Source organism: Helianthus annuus, chromosome 16, assembly GCF_002127325.2.
Source record: "Helianthus annuus cultivar XRQ/B chromosome 16, HanXRQr2.0-SUNRISE, whole genome shotgun sequence".
Lineage (NCBI taxonomy): Eukaryota > Viridiplantae > Streptophyta > Magnoliopsida > Asterales > Asteraceae > Helianthus > Helianthus annuus.
This window is the reverse complement of record NC_035448.2, coordinates 27,441,556-27,464,735: the sequence shown is the minus strand read 5'-3', so window position 1 is coordinate 27,464,735 and position 23,180 is coordinate 27,441,556. Positions and strand designations below refer to the sequence as shown.

At 34.3% G+C, this 23,180-nt stretch overlaps 3 protein-coding genes across 3 annotated transcripts; 2 read left to right on the top strand and 1 right to left on the bottom strand.

Annotated features, from left to right (window-relative positions):
* The first annotated feature begins 5,756 nt into the window (after positions 1–5,756).
* LOC110915706 (NADH dehydrogenase [ubiquinone] iron-sulfur protein 8, mitochondrial) lies at positions 5,757–11,222 on the top strand. Its single transcript, XM_022160437.2, has 8 exons — positions 5,757–5,912; positions 6,609–6,702; positions 6,874–6,927; positions 7,016–7,107; positions 8,102–8,215; positions 8,347–8,414; positions 10,454–10,565; positions 10,855–11,222. Exons 1-8 carry the CDS (start codon positions 5,859–5,861, stop codon positions 10,948–10,950), a joined length of 684 nt encoding a protein of 227 aa, XP_022016129.1. The 5' UTR covers positions 5,757–5,858; the 3' UTR covers positions 10,951–11,222.
* Positions 11,223–11,781: 559 nt separating this feature from the next.
* Positions 11,782–14,924, top strand: LOC110916697 (AP-3 complex subunit sigma). The gene is made up of 7 exons (XM_022161387.2): positions 11,782–11,979; positions 12,110–12,152; positions 13,060–13,118; positions 13,575–13,671; positions 14,314–14,384; positions 14,535–14,626; positions 14,708–14,924. The coding sequence occupies exons 1-7, from the start codon at positions 11,911–11,913 to the stop codon at positions 14,772–14,774; spliced, it is 498 nt and encodes a 165-aa protein (XP_022017079.1). The 5' UTR covers positions 11,782–11,910; the 3' UTR covers positions 14,775–14,924.
* On the bottom strand, positions 14,916–19,315 carry LOC110916696 (probable LRR receptor-like serine/threonine-protein kinase At2g16250). Its single transcript, XM_022161386.2, has 4 exons — positions 17,094–19,315; positions 16,691–16,819; positions 15,921–15,943; positions 14,916–15,787 (listed from the first exon to the last, which is right to left on the bottom strand). Exons 1-4 carry the CDS (start codon positions 19,067–19,069, stop codon positions 15,201–15,203), a joined length of 2,715 nt encoding a protein of 904 aa, XP_022017078.1. The 5' UTR covers positions 19,070–19,315; the 3' UTR covers positions 14,916–15,200.
* Between the last annotated feature and the right edge of the window lie 3,865 nt (positions 19,316–23,180).

Here is a 23,180-nt window from a genome sequence, read left to right as displayed (position 1 = left end):
ACAATATTAGATCATGTTCAACCTCTTATGTCCAAAACCACAGCATAAGCAAAGAAATTCATATAGAACATACACCCAAATGACCATCGAATCAGTTCAAAACACACACAAATCCTCAATCCATGAAAGTCGAAACCGATTAAAGAGTTCCTTGAAGTATGCGTGTGGCCTTGTAAGGGTCTTATCTTCAATACCCAACACAAATCCATGAAAGTCGAGACCCAAGTCAGATATTTGATTTTACTTCAGTCCTTGAACTTGAAAAAAATACTCTAGCTAAACACGTACAACTTTAAAGAACAATTGTTCTTTTAAAGGTTTTGTTTTTTACACTACTTTTTTATAGAGTGGAGAACCAGGTTAAATGCTTTCTATACAACCCTTTTCATGAGTAATTAGGTCATGAACGGATAAAAGTAAAGCTTCATATCGGAAAGAACGCGTTCAATTTCCCTCGATACAAATTATTTATATAGAAAAAAAACCTAAATTCTAAACCTCAAACAACACAGATTTGTATTATACCTTCAGTACATAAATTGGATCTATAATTGAAGTAAATCAAGTGGTAAAAAAACATAGCAATCTTTTTTAATGGCAAATCTCTTTTATTCCCATCGTTGTGGGACCTAACCCAAGACCTCCCGAAGGTGTTTAAACCGACTGGCGTCAAATTCGTGAACAACGAAACACCTATAAGTAACCTAACAATAACCAAAGTTCAGGATTCCCCTAAAAAGTAAAACCAAGTTAGGTTTGCAATTTACTAAATCGTAAATCAAAGATGACCTGAATTTAAAGTAAGTGAACAAAATTGAAGTTTATCAATAAAATAAACCTAAGATTGAAACAGCTAATAAGCAGCTACATGAGAACATTGATGAACAGAACTCCGCAAAAATCCAATTAAAGCATAACCCTAACCTGGTTTGAATCGGCCAGCTGCTTCAATCAACGATGATCAGCAGCATCAGATGGAAGACGATCGGTAGCGACGCCGATGCCAATCAATGTTGATCACCAGCAGATGGAAGAGCGTCAGTAGTGGCGGTGGTGGTCTGGTCGGTAACCTGCTATGGAGGGTAGGGAGAGAACGAATGGGTCGGATAATAATTTGATGGTTAATGGAATGAAGATGAAATTACAAAACTACCCCAGATACTGTAGCAAACCTACGTTATCATTTGATATATATAATAATAAGCAGTTTTGTAGGTGTTTATACATATTGCTTATGTGATTATTTGCTGGTGAAATAAGCTATTCTAATTAAGTAGTTGCATATTACAAATCATTAAACTACTTGTTCCACAAACCAATATTCATTTAGGGATGTGTTTTACACATAACTAATTATATAAAATTATAAGAACCACATAAGAATGTTTACATAATGATATCTTAATAGAGAGAGAAACAGAAAGGGACGAACCAAAGCACCTTATTACATAAGCAACGTTGTGTATACGGTTCACAAACTTATCAACTTAAAAACTAAGGATTATGATCAAATACAAAGGATCCTAATTGTAAGAAGGATTTCTAGAGTAACAAGTGTCCAATAACCTAAAAAAAAACCCACTACACAAAAAAAAAAAAAAAAACAAAAAAAAACTATACCTTGTGTGTGTGTGTGTGGGGGGGGGGGGGGGTTAGGTTTTTGGGTGGTGGTGGTGGTGGGGTGGGGGTGGGTGTTTAGGTTTTTGGTGGTGATATAGTGGGTTTAGTTTTAGCTTATTGGACACTTGTCACTCTATAAATCTTCTTACACTTCTTACAATTAGAAACCTTTGTAGAATAACTTGACCCTAAAAACCAATACATGAAATTGGGTATCGTTCATTCTGAATTGAACCTACATTATCAACAATTAATACGAGTGTGATTGATACCCTTATAGTTAAATTTTAACTCCTTTTGTTTATTCAAAACAATTTAATAGATTGTAAAAGCTTTACTTTATATAACTTTTTTTTTTCTTTTAACATTACCATTTAAAACTGCCAATATAAAATTATGTGTTACGGGTGAGCTTGGTATCGGTACCGGTGCCGGAAATCGCCAAATATGGGTACCGGTATTGAAATGATCGGTACCGTACCGAACCGAACCGAAAGTATTGGTACCGAAAACGCCAAAAAATGGGTACCGAATCGGTATTAAAAATAATTCGGTACCGGTACCCGGTACCAAATGCTCATCCCTATATATGCGTTATGAGAGGTTTTATTGGTACTCCATTCGAAAGAAAAGTGAAGCCACATATACACCAAGTAAGCAACCATTGTTCATCTTCTAAAAATCGTGTCCCCCATGTGGTTTCACACCCCTAGCACCCTTCACGCTTCCCTATGCAAGCTAATGGTTCTTTCTTCCCTTTAGGGCCGGTCCATGCCTTTTAGAGGCCCTAAACGAAGTCTAAAATTGAGGCCCTCGAGTCTTACTTTATTTACATTTCTAAATGACATTCATAACTTTTGTTTTAAATTAAAATAATATAATTGTATAACAATTATAGAAGGATCGCTGGTTCAACTTCAATATAAACATCTAAAGAAAGAAGCCACTATACGAACAATAGGAAAAACACAAATACGCAAGTTAACAAATAGTTTTGATATAAAATTGGCCAATAAGCTAAGCTAAAAGCTCATCAACCTACAAGTAATATGTACATTAAGGCCAATAAGCTAAGCAAAACAAGATCTGATGTTTACACCGTGAAACATGAACTGAAAAGGCGAGTATGAAACTATTTGAAAATGATGTTGTTTTTCGAAGTATTACAATTGAATTCTGAAAACACTAGTATAGGGTTGAGATCCTGTACAAACAGTGCTAATTATAAGAACCGTAAGAACAGATCTGAACCATTGTTAATTTAAATCAAGGGTTGATATTGATTATAAATAAAACTCTTATAATTAAAAATTACTACTAACAAGTTAGGGGTAATTTTGTAAAATTGCTAGTCATTTGACCATTTTCTATTAAATACAAATTCCACCAAGGTTTTTTAAACTAAAATAACTTTTATATACTTCATTATTTTTTTTAAAAATATATACCATAAAATCAAGTATTTTTTTATCTTTAATATGAGTACCATATTGCTATACCTTTTTGTATTTATAAAAGTGTTTTTTAAAAAAAAGTTAACAAAAGGTGTTTTATATTTGTGCTAATAAGGTGCTGATTATGTGTTAATTACAAAATAATACAAACAAACACCAAAAGTAGATATAATCAGCACATCTGGTGTGCTGATAATGGAGAACGATTGAAGATGTTGTGCTAATGTCGTTTATGTTGATAATGGAGAACGATTCGAGGACGATGTGCTGATAATGAAGAACGATTAATGATGTTGTGCTAATTATATAGTGTTGTGCTGATTATATTTTTTGTAATTATTTTTAATTAGTTATAAATAAATATGGTCAAAAAGTCTAAATTACCCCTAAACTAATTTTTTATTGATGGACACTTGTCAATTATGTATTGGTTCTTATGGTTCTTACAAACTTAAGTGTTTGTATTTGATCCCATTCCCACTAGTATAAACCTTTTATAAAGTCGGAAGTCTAGAACTAAGCTATATTCTAAATAAATATGAAAAAGAAAAAAATAGAGTTAGCCTAGTTATTATTTAACTTAATTTAAAATAAACTTTAAAGAACTAACGTAAATTTATGTAAGCAACCTCTTTCAGGGTTAAAACTTGAAAGCATGGAGCCAAGGTATATAAATTATAAAAGAAATAATATGAAAAAAGAAATTATTCGTCCTTGTTTTTCAATTTGATTTTTAAAACAAATCCTTAGTAGGCTTAAGGTGAATTATGGAAGCAACGATAAAAAAACATAACTGTGCTGATATTCTAACTTGAGTTTGTAAAGCTGAAGTATAGACGCGTTACCATTAAGCCAGAATCCATATAAATTATATAATACATATATATAAATTTTAAATTATTGGAGGTCCTAAAAATTTGGTTGCCCAAAGTGGCCGCCTAGGTTTAATATGAAGATGGGCCGGCCCTGCTTCCCTCTCCATAACATAACACGTGGTCTAACATGACCTGGGTAAAGTTATCCTACAAAGTCTCGTAAATTTAAGAAGTGTACAAAGACACAACGGATCGTATAATATAGCACGGTGTCAAGCAAAATATAACATGATGCCGAAAAATATAATATAATGTTGAGGGGAAAAAACACAATGACGCAAATATAGAAAAGACACAATGTTAAATAAAAAGAACAATGATATAAAAAAATTTCTAAATCTACAAGCTATAAATCCAAAAGTGAAAACCTAACATCTTATATCGTGGAGTTCAATGAGACGGTTTCAGTGTCGCTTGAATGATGTCAATCAGAGTACGTTTGATACCCTTTTACTCTAAATTCTACAAGCCATAAATCCAAAAGTGAAAACCCAACATCTCATTTCGTAGAGTTCAATGAGACGGTTTCAATGCCGCTTGAATGATGTCAATCAGAGTCCGTTTGATACCCTTCTTAGGAGGTGTTTGGTGTTGTGTTTTCAAAATAGATTATTCGTTTTCAAAATAGATTTTGCGTTTTCAAAACTGCGTTTTGAAAAAGCATGTAGGTACATGCTTCTCCAAAACTGCGTTTTGAAGGCAGATAATCACTTTTTCATCCAAACACTTTTTTAGATTATTTATGTTTTACAAACGCAATAATCAAATAATCACTTTAAAACGTAATCCCAAACACCCTCTTACTCTAAAATCTACAAGCTATAAATCCAAAAGTGAAAACCTAAAACCTCATGTCGTAGAGTTCAATGATACGGTTCCAATGCCGCTTGAATGATGTCAATCAAAGTCCGTTTGATACCTTTCTTACGACTTCTTATTTTTAGTAGACTTTGTATTTGCAATGTTTAATTCTTTTGTGAACAGCTGGTAGACCAGCTAGTTGGGCTTTCACACCAACTCAGCATGACCCTCAATCCACCCGTGGATAGTATGTTGGGGAATTTTCAGAAAACCGGATGATCAGAGAGGCGTGTGATCACTCTCAGATCAAATTATTTCAGTGGTTTACCTGAATAATTCAATCGGATACAACTCTGATTTTTCAAGAAATTGAACCAGGGTATCCTTGTATGTCTGCAATTTTTTTTTTGAACCATGAAGCAGATGATCAAAAAACCTGTATTCGACTTTGGGGGTATTTTTGCAGTCTGGCAGTTACAATTCGAATTTTTTTAATCAAATTGCCTTAAAAAACTGCTTTAATTTTTGTGTGAAAAATTAGGACGAATTTTAACAAATTTTATTTTCCAAGGCATTTTCCATAAAGCAATTTAATTAAAAAAAAAAAATTTCTAAGTCAGGGGCTCTGCCCCTTGGACCATGCCAGGGGCTGCCGCCCCTTGGACCCTGCTTTCAGGGGCGGACCCCGCCAAGGAGGCGTTGCCCCCTTGGAACCCCCGTAGAGTACGGGTTCCGCCCGTACACTTCGAATTATAATAACTCAAACAAGCGTGCACTCCTACACCTGTTAAACTTGTTTGGTGTGTATTATTATTCGCTTTGATCACCAAGTCAATCCCGATTACACTAAAATATCTAACATAGTACACAACCACTACAAATGGATATCATAGGCAATTTAATTCTCATGGCGTCCCGATCTAGGAGGAAACCACGCAACTTGTGGCTAGTGTAAAACTCCCTAGATGAACAATGTTTATTGTTTAGCGGCTAATATAAATTCTCAGTAATTCAGGGGTCTATGTGTAACTATTAGCGGTTCGGAGCTAACAGAAGCTTGAAACACTTGTGAGGGTGAGGGGCTCATCATCGAAATCGTGTAAGCGAAATGGCCGCCATTTTAGCTCGCAAATCGATCTCTGCTATTCGCAATCGACAACTTGTAAGCTCAATCTCTATCTATCTATCTCACACAACTACCGATTAAATTTTAGTTTAAACGATTCAGATTTGATCTTCTAGGGTTACAATTTCATACCACATGTTTATCCATTATCTCGTTACATATTCGATCGATTTTGATCCATTTCAGAGTTTATGAACGGTTTCTAAGTAATTGATAAGTATGATGAACGATTGATTTGAATTCGATCGGTTTTGATTCATTTCAGATGACTCAACATAGTATGTAACCTGTTTTGTGCCCTAATTTTGAGTGAGTTTGATGTGTTTGTGTTTTAGGATGTGTGCAATGGTGTGTCATGTGTTTTACTGGTAGACACAACTACAGATTAAGTTTTTGTTTGAACGATGCAGATTTGATCTTCTAGGGTTACAGTTTCATTCTACATGTTCATTGGTTATCTGGTTCTATTCGATTGATTTGGATCCGTTTCAGAGTTTATTAATTGTTTTCAAAGTAATAATTGTTAAGTATTATGAACTATTGATTTGAATTTCGATGGCGATGTGTGTAAACATGTTACATGGCTTGTTTTTGTGTTTGTAGTTTAAGATGCGTGCAATCGTGTGTCAAGTGTTTTGTTTGTAGGTCGTTAAATGTATGATGTTATATGTTGATGTAAAGGATGGTGCAAGTAAATTGTTGATGATGTGCTGTATTTCTATTTGGTTTTAGGTTTTGGCAGGACAAGTGTTGCAGGGTTCTAACAATGGGACAGTTTCTGGTGCACGCTCGTTTGCGACCAAACACTCGTTCTCAACTGATAAAGGTGAAAATATTCTTCTTATGTGGTATAAAGTTTTTGTGTTTATTGGTCACATTTTTGGTTGTGTAAGCGTAGTTCTTAATAATAGCGTTAACCAAATAAATGGAAGCGGGTAAGCTTCCATCCTGTTATGTATTTTTTATGATATTTACATAGCGTGACTTTAAAATGCAGATGATGAGGAGAGAGAACAGCTTGCTAAGGAGATCTCAAAAGACTGGAGTTCTGGTATACTTCTCACAGGGGCTTGTTTGGGCATATTTGTTTTTTTTTAATGGTCATGCAATTCCGTTTTATGTTCGTTAATTATTTGCAGTCTTTGAGCGGAGCATCAATACATTATTTCTTACTGAATTGGTTCGAGGTCTGTCTCTGACACTCAAATACTTCTTTGAGCCAAAAGTTACAGTAAGCATCTGATCTCTATTTTAGGAATATATGTCCAAGCTTCCCAAATATTTAACTTTTATCACTAAGGCCTACATTGAAACTACTTTATAGGCCACTCAACCACCTGAGGGTGATTTCGTTAACCGGTATAGATTTTTGCTGGAATTGGTATAAACGATGCTAGACGCATAGGGCTGTAAACGAACCAAACGAACACGAACAGGGGCATGTTCGTGTTCGTTCGTTTAACTTTAACCGAACACGAACACGAACACGGACATATAATCGAACACATTTTTTTTGTTCATTAAGACGATGGGCATGTTCGTGTACGTTTATGTACGTTTGTTTAAACCTAGACCAACAGTTCACGAACACAAACACACATAAAAAAATAAACTTAAATGAACATAATTTAACAAACAGAAAACAATACAAAGAAACATAATTGAACAAAAATAAACGAACATAATTAACCAATCATAAACGATCACAAACGAATATAAAGTAGTTTTTATATAAATTAGTGACTAAATACGATAAATTTTAATGGAAAGCGCAATTACTAATTAGTTATATTTGTATGACAAGTTAGAAAGCCCGTTTTATGTTCATATTTATATAAATATAACTACTTATGTATTTACTAAAATTTAAACAAACATAAACAAATGTAATAAACGAACATAAACGGACGTTCACGAACATAAATGAACGAACAAAAGGTGTATTCATGTTTTTTTGTTTAATTAATTGAACAAAAATATTTGTTCATGTTCGTTCGTTTATTAAATAAACGAACTTCCCGCCAAACAAGTTCACGAACAGTTCATGAACGTTCGGTTCGTTTACAACCCTACAGACGCATGCTTGGGTCCCATGAAATTAGCTGTAAGGGTCTTAGTGAAAAAGTTAAATACTTGGGTGGCCTTCACATACATTATCCTATTTTTTACTTCAGTTTTTTGTTCGTTATTTTGTAATCTAATACACATTGATTATTGTGATGCAGATTAATTATCCATTTGAGAAGGGTCCTTTGAGCCCTCGATTTCGAGGTGAACATGCTCTCAGACGTTATCCAACTGGAGAAGAACGTTGTATTGCCTGTAAACTTTGTGAAGCTGTAAGTTCAACTTTCATTGACAACTTTTGAAGTAAAATTAGAACTTACTATTATGAATCATCTACTTAAGCTCACTTCACTTTGTATAAACTTTCATAATGAGCTCCACATTTGTGATGGTTGTGCATCAGATATGCCCTGCTCAAGCTATCACTATAGAGGCAGAGGAACGAGAAGATGGCAGCCGTAGAACAACAAGGTGAATATACTTCTTACCTGTAGGGGTGTATCTGAGCCAAGCCGAGCTAAGTTTGAGCTGGCTCAGTTCGTGGCTTTACACTTGAAAAGAGCATGTAGGCTTGTGATCAGCTCATAAGCTGACAAGTCTGAAAAGCTCATGTTCTGGCTTGGCGACTCAAGCCTCAAGCCTTGGCTCAATTCCTCTAGGTTTTGAGTTTTAGTTAGGTTCATACGGGCTCATATAAAGTTAGTATTAATGTTAGATAAAACCAAATTTTTAGCGGCCTTTTGTGCCTCAACTCTCTTTTACAGTGGTTAATTGAGTGTTGAAAAGGAAGGACAAAAGTTGGTTAATTGGTTTGACATATAATTGGTTATTAACTTATTAATGGGCAAAAGAAACCAACTTTTAACATTTTAACAGATAAGTCCTTAAGGTTTTTTAGTGGGAAAGTCTTTACTTTTCCTGTTGATAACAGGTCAAAATGCCATTTTCAACAACTCAAAAAGAAATCTTAAAAGAGATGTAAACGTCCATCAATTTTTAATTATTTTTTTTTTTTTGAAGAGGCTAAACTAGGGATGAGATCGGTACCATACCGGTACCGATACCGAAATTAAGGAAAAGTGGATACCGAATACTGTACCGAATATATCGGTTCGGTACCAGTATCGGTACCGGTTTTTCCGGTATTTTACCGCATTGGTACCACTTTGGTGTTTTCCATTGTTTTACTTAATCTCCATAACCAATGGATACGAACCGTTGTATTACAAATAAGTTTAAATTATCATTCTAATTTAAAAACAATGACTCATCAAGATCTAAGAATTATCATACTAATTTAAAAATAATGGTCATAAGCTGTTTGTTATCATACTAATTTGATAACATGTTAGTTGAAAATTTGATTGACTAATAATAGAATGGTAAACACATAAATAAAAAAAATGACATGCACAAAACGATTATGCTTTTTTCAGTTGGCTTTTATTTTAATTAATAACATGCTTTTTTTTATTTTACTAATAATGTTAGTTGATAAGATGGGAGTTACTCAGTAACATACGAAAACAAAGTCTTTGAAATTTTGAAAGCAAACAATCTAAAATTTGCGATACGCGTGAAGAATGTTAATGCAAAGATAAGCGAACAATCTCGTTTTGGTTATTTGAAATTTTGAATCTCAGAACATAAACGATCAAAAATCATCTAAAATTCTGAAATTTTGCTTGCCGACTCGCCTAACTAACATTATCTTATTATAAACAATCTACTACAATCTACATCCATTAAAAATAATCTACTATAGCCGTAATTCGGTAACCGTTTTCACCTAAAAAATACAGGTACCGATACCGTTATTTACCGATACCGAAATTCGAAAATCTAATACCGGTACCGGTACCGTTTATGATCATACAGTACGGTACCGGTATGGTGCCGAAATTTCGGTAAAAAATCTCATCCCTAGGCTAAACTACTAAAATGTTGAAAGTTGGTTCGCAAACTTTGGATATTTTTTCCAGGAGGAAAATGCCGTTTTCGTTGTTGAGGTTTGGCCAGTTTTGCGACTTTCGTACAAAAGTTTGTTTTTCCACATCTGGATCCAATAGGTTTGAAATTTTGCCATTTTACCCCTAACTTAGCGGAGAAACATGGATGGAGTTAATGAGCCGGATGATAATGGCAAGATTTCAAACCTTTTGGATCCCGATGCAAAAAAACAAACATTTGGACGAAAGTCGCAAGACTGGCCAAACCTCAGGGATGAAAATGGCATTTTACTCTTTTTTCCATTGGTTTGAAAACACACAATTGGAATCCAAAATATTCACTTACAAAATCTCAGTCCCAAATGACTTTCAAATTCACAAGCAATTCCAAATTTGTTTAAAAAAGGGTGAATTTGTGACTTTCGGTTAAATTTTATGATTTGGGATTAGGGTCACTCATCTGCTGTGTGTTCTAAAATGAAAGATATATTAGTCTTTTAGTGCTCTTTTTCAACCCTTGATCTTCTTGATCCCATGTTATTGAATGGTTTTGTATGGCAGGTATGACATTGATATGACAAAGTGCATATACTGTGGATTCTGCCAAGAAGCATGCCCTGTTGATGCAATTGTCGAAGGCCCCAACTTTGAGTTTGCTACCGAAACCCACGAGGTTATTATATCTTTCATAGTAACGTTATTATTCGGACAATTTCATATAGATCATTATATCTTGCATCCTTCTTGATTTCATAATATATGTTTACAAACACTAAAACTATTATATTTACCCATTACACAGTAGCTTTATATAATCAGTAACTTATAACTACCGAAAGATAACATTATGTTTAGTGATGGTTCATAATAAATGAAATTAATATAATACTATTAACATTATCCTGATTCTATATCTTGCATATGTGACAAATTTTAGAGGCTGATTATCCTGATTCTTGTAGGAACTTCTGTATGATAAGGAGAAGCTTCTTGAGAATGGTGATCGATGGGAAACCGAGATTGCTGAGAATCTTAGATCCGAGAGCCTTTATCGATAATTTGGTTCTCTGGTCGTATCCTCCAGTCTTTTGTGACAATGAGATAAATAAACTGGCGGTTTTTCGTCGTGAACCATATGCAACTGTTTTTTGTACCAATTATTTGATGAAATTTTATGTCCTGTCTTTAAACTGAGACAGACCTAACATCTTGAATTTGTTTACTTTTTATGACATGTTGATTTGGTTTCTGGATTTTGTTGTTCATGTGGAAGTAGACCACCATATATACCGTATATCAAGTCAATTCTGGAATTTCACATTTATTTTTATGAATCATATTATTTGTAGTCATCTTACTATGGTTTGTATGCTATTGAAAATCTAATATTTATTTAAATATAAAAAAAATGACATATAGTTGGTTCTATTTTATAGTGACATGGGACGAAGGAGGTGGGGGTGATGGCTTCTATTTTATGTGTTGTGTTTCTTTTGGGGTTTGTTTTATATACTTGTTAATAAGTCAAGTAGGTTTAGGTTTTAGTTGACCCGGAATGGACCGGTTAAGCATTCCGTTAGGGAATCTGGTCTTGACTTTTCTGTGTGGTATCCGTTCTCGTTCGGCTCTTGGAATCAAGTAGGCTGGTGCGTGGCGATTAACAGTGGTGGGAACAACTCGTAAAATCCAACCACTTCACCTACTTCATATTTACACAAAATGGTTTCATGTTCCTTTATCGATTGGTTATTCCCTTAACCTTTTTATACAAGTAGATTATAAATAAACAATCAAAAACAAATTTGTACCCATAGCTTTCAAGTTTCAAAAATACATACATAATATCGGTTATCAAAAAGGTACAAAAATTATTTTCACACATTTTCTTACCTACAAAATATACACAACACATTAATTAAGATCAAGCATAACAGTCCTTTTCCGTTAACTTCCCCTTCCAAACAAACCTCGAGTCCACAACACAAATATCTCACCGGAAAGTGACGTAATCACCGGCGATGATACGAGCGGTTATTGTAATCAACGATCAAGGCAAGCCTCGCCTTGTCAAATTCTACGAGTATCAGGTTCTTCAGTTCTCTTTCATCTCCGCATCTATAAAACCTGCAAGCAATCAGATGTTATTGTATACCTAAAATCTATCTATATATCTATAAACTGCTGGATCATCAATTGTGATGTCAAATGCAAGGTTAGCCGGTGGAGAAACAACAGGAAATCATTCGGAACATATACGGAGGTCTGTTTCAGTTTCCGTTACGAGTATTTGCTTATAATCGTTTCAGTTTTAGTTATGATTATGTGTCTGATCTGTTTGTTTTCATGTGAATATGATTCCAATGCTTAATTGAATACATATGGAATGAGATGGTGAAATTATTGTGCATACTGTGTTGTGGATGTTGTAACTTGTAATTCTAGGAGTTGTTGTTACTTGTTAGATGTGGAGTTGAAGTTTTGATAGAATTAGTTAGGAAATTATGCGCATGATGTGTTCTGTTGGTCCGATCTGTTTGTTTTCATGTGAAAATGATTTCAATGCTTAATTGTATGAATATGGAATTAGATGGTGAAATCATTGTGCATACCGTGTTGTGGATGTTGTAAGTTGTAACCCTAGGAGTTGTTGCTAGTGGCGGAGTTTAATTTTTGATAGAGTTATTTAGGAAATTATGCGCGTGATGTGTTCGGTTGGTCCGATCTGTTTGTTTTCATGCGGAAATGATTTCAATGCTTATTTGTATGAATATGGAATTAGATGGTGATATTATTCTGCATACTGTGTTGTGGACATTGTAAGTTGTAACCCTAGGAATTGTTGCTAGCGGTGGAGTTTAAGTTTTGATAGAGTTAGTTAGGAAATTATGCGCATGATAGAGTTAGTTAGGAATCTGCACATGATGTGATGTATTGTATATATGGAAGCGCTTTTAATGTGATTTCGCTGATCAGGTTAATTTAATCTTCATTTGTCTGTACTCTGTACACTTTGTGTTGCCTAATAAACAAGGAAAGTTGCAAAGATGAGTGTTGTTTAACACTTTAACTTTAACTGAATTGGTGTTTAGAAGGTTGATCTTGTATATGTTTGATTAGTTTTCCAGTGATGATCGTTGAGGTTAATTTGTTCAAAGTTTTGAATACAGTTCTATGCAGTCGAGCTGAGAATGTGAGCAACTTTGTTCAGGATTCAACTTTTGGACCGGTATGTTATGCATTTTCTATTCCGTTATATATGTTGAATAAGGTTGGGTGTCGAAACCACTCAGATAACTAGCAGTTATTTTTGGCCTTTTCCCACTGCTTATGTTCTCTTTTTATGTGCTTCATGAAAACACTCAAACAGCATATCTAATGCTATGTAAGTCAATATTTGTACACTTTTTTCCCTTTTCTTTTCCTGCCTTTGGATAATAACAGTAATATGAAAAGATTGTCCTATTTAAAGTAACACATTTGGAGCCATTATTCTTCACAATAAAGTTTTATATACGTGCGCAAATAGGATACAGCACTACATGACGACACAATATTCCAAAAATGTCAGATTAAGATTAGGGAAATATTAACCTTGTGAATTGCATTTCTTGCCATTTTGCTTGTTTAGTATCTTACCATTTCAAGTCCTTCAGTAATTACAAAAAGGTCCCTCTACGTGCAGGATACCCGACTTGTATACAAGACCTTTGCTACACTATACTTCATTGTCATATTTGATGAGTCTGAAAACGAACTTGCTATACTAGATCTTATGCAAGGTATGCCTAAGTCTTGACACTTAATGTTTTTTATTATTATAATTATTATTTTCTGTATGTAGCAACCAACTTTAATTTATGCTCAAAATAGATACCAAATTACAGCTTTCTGCCAGTTTTAGCAACAAGCCTTATTGTAACTGATTTTCATTGTAAACTGATGACGTGGCACTCGTTGATGCAATGCCAGCCACCACATTAAACGCCACCCGTATGAAAAAAATGCTTATATGAAAAAGACAAAAAATAGATGTTTTCCAAGTTTTAAAAATCATACTTTTGAAAACGTATATTCAAAATAATTATGTAAAGTCACACAAGATCCATGTGACCTGTATACTAAAATGACATAAAAATGTCTATTCAAGCGATTTTTTAAAATCAACAAAAAAGAAACAGTGTGCTACCATTGAACCTGTAATTCATTGCTACAAACATGGTTGCTAAAATCAGTATTGAAGTGTAAATTTGGTTCCTATTTTGTCTATAGTTTTAAGTTAGCTTTAAAGTTGAAAAAAAATGTACAATTCATTTCGATGTTATGCAATTTACCCGTATAAAAATCGTTTCTAATCTTACTTTAGGTGCTTTTAGATTGTCTGTATATCCGGTGGTAATTTGTTTTAATATCTTGAGTTTCAGTATTTGTGGAGACGTTGGACAAGTGTTTCAGTAATGTGTGTGAGCTCGATATTGTTTTCAATTTCAACAAGGTTAAACTCTCTCTTTTCCTACATTCCTTCCATGAGAATGATAATGAAGTTCACTTATTTTCATTATCTTATTTATATTAAAAAACATATGTTGTTTTTTTAACCAGTGGGATCACAGGTAAAACGCAGCTTACTTATTAAATCTTGCAGGTACATACCATACTTGATGAGATTATTTTGGGTGGTCAAGTTGTGGAAATGAGTTCTTCTGAGGTTGTCAAATCAATCGAAGACATTTCTTGGTCTCTCTCTCTCTCTCTCTCTCTCTCTCACTCACACACACACACACACAAACTTGATCTCAAACTATGTGTTATGCGCAGGCTGGAGAAGAACCCGAATTCTATCACAAGAGTTTCAAAATCCATATCCAGTTGGCAGGGACGCTAAATAGACCGAGTGTAACATGTATCATTACATCGTTTGAATCGGATATTGTCCCATTTAATGTAGCGATAGATATGGACTAGTGTGTTTATTTCCGGACATTATTATTTATTCGAGTATTGTGTTACCATATAACACACGAAATTAAAGAAACCCCCATAAATTATCTCAATTTGTTTCTATCCAAAAACGGATGAAAACAAGATCCATTACAATTTACAATTCCACAAAAGAAAAAAACACCCACCATAAACAACAAAACCGGGTTTTCTATCTTTCTATATTGCAATTCGACGTCTCTATCAAAGAAAACAAATAATCTTTTTTCTGTATCATCATCATCATCAACAACTTCAACTTTTACCTGCCATGGTGGGTTGGGGGTGGGGTGTACTTAGATGCATTATTAACAAAGAATCAATCTGTCCATTAATACTCATCTTGCGCATCCAACGGTTCGGGAAACACATCCTTTGATTGCTTTCGGTTTGAAGAAGAATGATCTCCACCGCCATTATGACCACCACTCCCCGACTGGGATCCGCTCGTCCCTGACCGCTTAAGACTACTGGGTCCTGCTGCTGTCACTACGTCAGCAGAACTCTGCTGCCGCCAGCTACTAAACAAAGCAGCATTCCAAGAACCCCTAGAAGACGGTGTACGTAACCTAGCTGAGCTTCCACTTTCTTCTCTAACCACCTTCAAAGGGTTTTCTAAAGCTTTAAAAACATATCTCATTAGCGGTCTTCTGGCGGGCTTCGGGTTGAGACAAGATCTAGCAACAACAGCCATGGCCCACACTTCTTCTAACAAATCTTCGTCTATGATTAACGAGGGGTCCACGATATTTGTCACGAGTTCTTTGTCGTATATGTTAATATACGGAAGTATTCCTTCTAGCAACTCTTTTGTTGTTGAATCGTTTGATGCACTGATTCCCATTTTCCCCGTTACAAGCTCCAGTAATACCTTCCCGAAACAGTAAACGTCATACGCGCATGTGGCGGTGGCTTGCCCTGATATCGAAGGTTTAGAGTCAAAATCAATACTCATAGTTTTGTGATAATAGTAATTAAACAGTTGTATATTTTAATTGAAAATTGGATATTAAAACACCAAAAGAAGTAGAAATAAGATCAAGAAACATACCAGAAGCACCTTGTTCAGACGTCCTGCATCAAACCAAAGACAAATTTCGGGTTAAAACCTCAAATTTGAATAATTTACCACAAAAATGTGTTTGCTTTCTTACAATATAGACGACCGATATAATTAATTTCTAAAATAATATTTATATAAAACGACAGTGGATACTATCAGATTCACCTAATAACACGGGTAACTATTAATTGTACTAGTTATAGTGTTCTTGGAATTCAAGTAATAACTGTATTTGGTATCCAAAATCCAACAAAAACACCAACCATAAAAGTTTGACCAAATCACCAAAGCTACCAAAGAATTCCCAACAAAAGTCAAAGTCGTGCATATAAAAATTGACTTCGAAATCCTACTACGTTTGACCTAAGGGTTTGCACAGTTGCACTTGAATCTTGATTATCTTTTTTCATGTTTTAACTTGTAGTATCTGAAATCATCATCATACCCTACAAGGAAGTTCTTTCAAAGATGCATACTTTATATGTATTATTAAGGGTTAGCTAACCGACATATATCCATTTTGTCACGTAATTCATCTAAAACCACAACTAAACATGAAAAAAACATGCAAAGACCAAATAAAGACAAGCAACCGAATTGGACCTTAAAACAACATTAAAAAAACCCTTCTAATTATAGAATTTGGTTCGGATTTATACCCTAAACACAAAAACAAGATTCATTTGGCATATAAAGACAATTTTCTTGATTCTAATATTGAAACAAAATAAACATGTTTTTAGGTATTGAGTACTTACTGCGGTAATCTGAGCAACCTAGTGAACCGACTTGAATGACTGTCGCCTTCTTGAACGCACACTTCACTTAAGCTCCCTAACCGCACCTCATATTTGTCATCAAGAAGTATACTGCTAGCTTGAACATCTCTTTATTTAACAAAAAAAAAAAATTAAGGGAAGAAAAAAAGATGCCTAATTTTAACAATATATATACCACTAAAAAGACAAAATTTCATGATGCAATGTGTATTTTTGTCTAAAAATATGCATAAATGGAGTTTCTTCTGATTCGTTACGTGCATCGCCTCCAATTATAGTTTTTCCATCTTTAGAAAATGACTATAAAATATACGAGACAGATCGATATAAATACCATTTATGGATATTTTTAGACGGAAAAAACACATTACATAAAATATACCTGTGAACGAGGGGCGGGTTACATTCATGATGAAGGAAAGAAAGCACTTCTGCAGCTCCTAACGCAATTTTCAATCTCGTAATCCAATCCAACGACTGTAAACTATCGTCATCTTGATCACTTACCCTATACAAAGAACTCGACAGATCACCATTCGGCATGTAGTTATAGATAAAAAACTTTGCATTCTCGTTTTCCAAACAATGTCCCAAAAGCGGCACTAATCGAGAATGCGCCACCTTGCTAAAAAAATCCAATTCCACCATGTACCCATCCTCCTTCCCGGACCCCACATCAAATCGTTTAATAACTACGGGTATACCACCATCAAGAACACCCTTATAAAGATCACCCGAATGACCATGTTTGATCAAATTTTCGGAACTAAAGTCACCGGTAGCTGCGAGAATCTGCTTATACGTGAACGTGTCTCCCAAATTCGATAGATCCAACGCTGCCGCTCCTTGAGGTGGCGGCGCTGCGGCGGTCGGGGCGGGCCCCACCCCTGTTCCTCGTTGACTAGTCGTAGGTCTTTTCCGACAGCATACAATCGTCAGTAACACAATGATTGCCAGAAGTATAACGAGCCCAACACCGCCCAAAACCGCCGCCAATATGATCCACTTTTTGTTGCTTTTATGATCACGAGGCGGCGGCAACGTGCCGTTTGGCAGCCCGAAATTATCAAACCGTATACCCTTTGACGAATAAAACGTTGCGCATTGTTCCACGGTTCTCTGATTCGTTGCGTTTCGAAGGCAGTTTCTGTTTAAGGAAACAACCCCGCGTGCGTAATCTGGTACCTTGCCTTGCAAGTAATTATAAGACAAATCCACTGTGTTATACCTCGTCAAAACAGGCGTTAAGTTCCCGTAAAACATATTATGTGAAAGATTCAACACCCCAGATGTGAAATTACTCAAACCACCATTCGGATCGAGATTCGGTAACGAACCCGTGAAGTTATTACCAGACGCGTCGAGAAAACTCAAGCTCGGAAGTGACCATAACTCGTTAGGAAGATCACCGGTGAAGTTATTATGATTCAAAACCAAAGTTTCCAACTTACTTTGAGACGAAAACAAATCACCCGACAAATTACCGTTAAGCAAATTCTTCCCAACGATTAATCTCCGTAAGCTCGTTAACCTCCTGAATTCTACCGGCAGTATCCCGCTAAACGAATTGAAACCCAGATCAAGAATATATAAACTAGTAACATTACCTAATTCTGTAGGTATCGAAGACGAAAGACTGTTACCCGAAAGATTCAAGAACTGTAAGTTCGGTAAGTTACCGAAAGACCCCGGAATCACCCCGGATACGTAGTTTAACGACATGTCTAACGAAGTAAGATTAACCAAAGATCCAAAAGATTCCGGGATCAACCCGGTGAGCAAATTTTTCGACAGATCAAGAACCGAAAGACGCGACAACTGACCTAAATCCTCCGGAATACTGCCTGTGAGGACGTTACCGGATAAATACAACTCGACAAGATTCGACAAGTTTGCGAAACTAACAGGAATAGCACCAGAAATGTTACAAAACCTAAGATCAAGAACCTGAATTTTCGGAACATCAAACCCTAAATCATCAGGAATTGAACCGGGAAGGGCGAATCTTGAAGCATTAAAGAAGATTAAATTAGTTAAATTGGCAAGAGAATCAACAGCAAATTGAGGGCTTTTGTGACCAATTCTTGTCCTCTTAAACCCTGAAATATTAATCCCAATAACACTACCGTTTTGACATGAAATACCCACCCAATTTACACATGGGTTAGATTTAATAGGCCATTGTTTTGATCTTAACCCTAATGTTGACCGAAGTTGCAGCAGAGCTGCCCGTTCTGCCCGAAATCTGACCAACCCAGGTGCTAGTTTTCCTTGTTGTTGTTGTTCAAATGTTGGGTTGAAAAACAAGAACAACAATAATAACAATAATATGATGATGATGGGGGGATTATTGAACATGATTAGGATCTTTGAATAATCATTCGCATTGAGAATAATGGGAATGTGAAAATACAGTGAGAATGAATTCACATTGTTTGGTGTTTTGTGGTACCTTGAAATTCCGGTGAAGTGGCGGAGATCCGGTGGTGGGGTGGGGCACGTTGACTGAAGCAAACCTCTGTTGTGTTGTGTTGTTGCTGCACTATATATGTGTGTGTTTCTTTCTCTCACTACAGTGAGTTTCTCTCTCTATAGATACAGATGTGTTTATGTATGTATGGTATTCAGCATCAGTACAAAAATATGTGATTTTCTTGGTTTAACTTGTTATATTGTCTAAATCTTATATTATTATATTATATTTTATGTATTAATTAATTAATTACTAATTAATGTATGTGTGTTCACGCGATGTGACGTGAAACACGAACGATGGTGTGTGATAATCACGTAATATGTTGAATTTATTTTAATTTAAAAATTATAGTAATATTATACTTAGAGAGAATAAAAAATCGGTTTTTTTTTTGTATAGTTTTTGTTTTTAATTTTAATATTAATGTATGAAAAAATTATGAGTGTTTAAAAATTGTGAGGGTAGATAATTTAAAAGTTAACGATATGTTTTAAAAGTTGAAATTACTTAAACTATTAAAATAATGTAAAATTATTTTTTTGTTCTTGTTATATGTATTATGAGTAAGATTGTTGTACAAATTGGCTTAACATACTAAACGTGAAAAATGAAGAAGAGAATTTTATTATTTTTAGAATCTAAAAAAATCGTGTATTTATACTAGTAGAGTAGTTATAATCCCTTAGAGTATGATAATCACTTTAGAGTAATTACACATAATTACTCTATTAGAGTAAATACACGATTTTCATTTTTACATTTTGCAATTAAACATTATAATTAAATAGATGGGGAAAAATTGGAAAAAAAATTAAAAAAAAAAATGTATTATAAGTTTATAACGTGGTATATGATTAATTATGTTGATATTTCGTTATGTAATATTGTAAAATGATATAAGATTACGTATTCAATTTCATAATTAATGTTTACAGTTGGTCAATTAGCATTGATGATTTAATTTATCAGGAAATAAAATAAAATAAAATTTATTAATTTTGAATACGTAAGGATTAATGTATGTAAAATAAAATTTATTAGTTTTATGAAGTCTGTCGATTTTCATGTAGTATAATCATAGAATAATTATAAATGACATTTCTCTGTCTACATTTAATAGGCATGATACTATATACAACTCGTCAATTTAAATTAAAATACTAAAAAGATACGAATACTTTAAATAAAAATACTAAAAAGATATGAATATTTTATTTTATAGTTTGGCTTCCGCAAAATTAAATTGAAGTTTCATGTTTTAGAACCCAACAACAATTTTAATAGAAAAGGTTTGATCGACCTAAATGTATTTATGCTGAATTTTATATGTAATAAGTTATTATTATTATTATTATTATTATTATTATTATTATTAAATATAAAAGATGTTAATCTAAGATTTTGGAAGGAAAGTTTGACATGTTTTGCGAAAAGGGATGGTACCGCTGGCAGTATAATGGTCCACAGCTTTGATTATTCAAAGCAGATCCATTAATCCCTTTTTAATAACCAAAAGTTGGCTGTCACTTTTATTAATTGCCACCTTTACAATTGCTAATAACACTCTCACCCCAAATATAAGATTGCACTACATCTGTTATACACTGTAATCTTGTAAGGAAAATGCATAAATAACAAATTTTAAAAAATAATAAAAAGACAACAAATCTCACTTTATTGAAACACATTTATCTATAAAATTGGGTTATATTCTAATAGTTAGTTTTTATATAAAAATTTGGGACATTATTAAGTTATGAATGTTCTTAAAACTTCTAATAATAAGATAACCTTAAAAAAATTGAACGTCCAACAAAGCCTTGTTACCCGAATACACCCATAGGCAAAAGGTTACTCACGCCCCTGATCGTAAATAGCGCTGGTGACCCGGTTCGTCATCAATTACAGGGAAAACCCGTCGTTCGAATGCCTACTGTCATACATAGTTTTGAGTGTTTATAAAAAGTAAGAACCAATTGAAGCGTCTAAATCAAAGTGAATTGTTCGATTATCTAGTTATAACTGATGTATAGAACATTAAAATAAGTGACACTATAAATAGTTTTGAGTGTTTATAAAAGGTAAGAACCAACTGAAGCATCTAAACCAAAGTGAATCGTTTGGTTTGGTCCAATTGAAGCGTCTAAACTAAAGTGAATCGTTTGGTTTGATTGGTTTAAGATTTAACAATATGAAAACCTAGATTTAATAGTTTGGTTCACGTCCTGAGAATTTGGTCCAACGGTAAAGAGGTATGTTATTCTTGATTATCTATGCGTAGATCTATATATTATATACAAAGTTATTTTGGATTATATTTATGTGTATTTTGTTGATGAAATTATAAAATTAAATAAATCAACTATAACAAACTATATTTATTGATTTGTAAATTATTTAAAGACTATTTTTTTTTAAAATATATTGTGATAGCTTTTACATGAGTAGCTTCATACTAAACCCTCTTATTTATATAAATTTTTTAAAATATTTAAATCAGTCATAGAGATGTTCTTAAATTAGAGTAAACTACATTTTTATCTCTTTGTGGTTATACACTTACCCCCTTATTTTCAAGAAGTGTTGCCTCCCCCTCGCATTTGCCTGATTACATCAATGTTCAACCCTCATCGTGTGAAAGGTTGTTTTTGCACCTAATAATAAAAAATAGTCAGAGTAAACGACACATTTACACCCTGTGCTTTACCTCTGTTGACACGTTTACAGCTTATTTTATTAAACTCGTCTTCTCCGGCAATGTTCCGACCACTTCGGCGATATTCCGATCACTGGAGCAAAACCTGCAACTCGTCTCTAAACTAACAGGGTTCATGCTCGCCTAGTCGAACTATAACGCCTGCACATTGCTCTGTTCAGTCATCTCATCCCGAACCCATGACCTGTTTGCAACCAAGTTGCACTAGCCCTACTCGAAATCCCATATGCACAAGAGAAATACCGACGATGTAGGTCGGGTTCGCTTTTGCCGGCGTTCAAACTCTCTGACAAGTCTCTGAAGGTCATAGACAGCGAAGAAGGAACAAATTGGAAGTGTAGATAGAATAGTTTAGATGTCGGGCGATGTTTGGCCGGAGTTACAGAACTCCGACGTGCTTCCGACTCGGTCCCGGTGGCACCAGGTTTTGCTCCAGTGCTCGGAATAATGCCGGAGTGGTCGGGACATCGCCGAAGAAAATGACTTTAATAAAATAGAGTGTAAGTGTTTCAGCGTAGGTAAAGCACATGTGGTACAACTGAAGTTTACTATATAAATATGAGTAAGATTACGAAAATGCCTTTTGGTAAGGTTACAGTTTTACCCATAGGGGTACATTGATGCAATTGGCCAAACACGAGGGCTAAAAAACATTTTTTTTTTTTTTGAAAATAGAAGGTAAAGGTGTTAGAGCATTCACATTCTATCCATCAAAATATGTGAGGGAGGATTTTTATATTATAAAGGGTATAAAAAGTGGTTGTGAGTGGAGGAGAGAGAAAATGTTACTGTTCATCTGTATATTTGAGGGGACACTGTTCACCCACTATAATTTTTTTAATATATATTGAAAGTGGTTGTGAGTGAAGGAGAGAGAAAAATGTAATGATAATATTATTTAATTGAAAATGAGAGAGAAAAAGTATTTGTTTTTAGTGAAAATATATTGATATAGGAGTTGTTTTTAGTGGAATGTATGTATAATTTGATGAATTGAATGTGAATGCTCTTAGTGCCCCAAACCACTAAGGGTAAAATCGCAGTTTACTCCTTTAATTGTTATCAAAAATTTCCATTCATGTCATAATAAATTAAAAATTTAATCTTAATCTCACTAAAAGCGGTTCCTCTACCTCTTAGGATAGATGTAACTATTGTCTACATCCCATTTCATCCTTTCAAGACTCTTCAATAGCTTAGACTATGTGTGAGATTCTATTAGACATGGTTGTTGATGTTATAAATTTTTTAATATTAGGTAATAATCAAGAAATAAA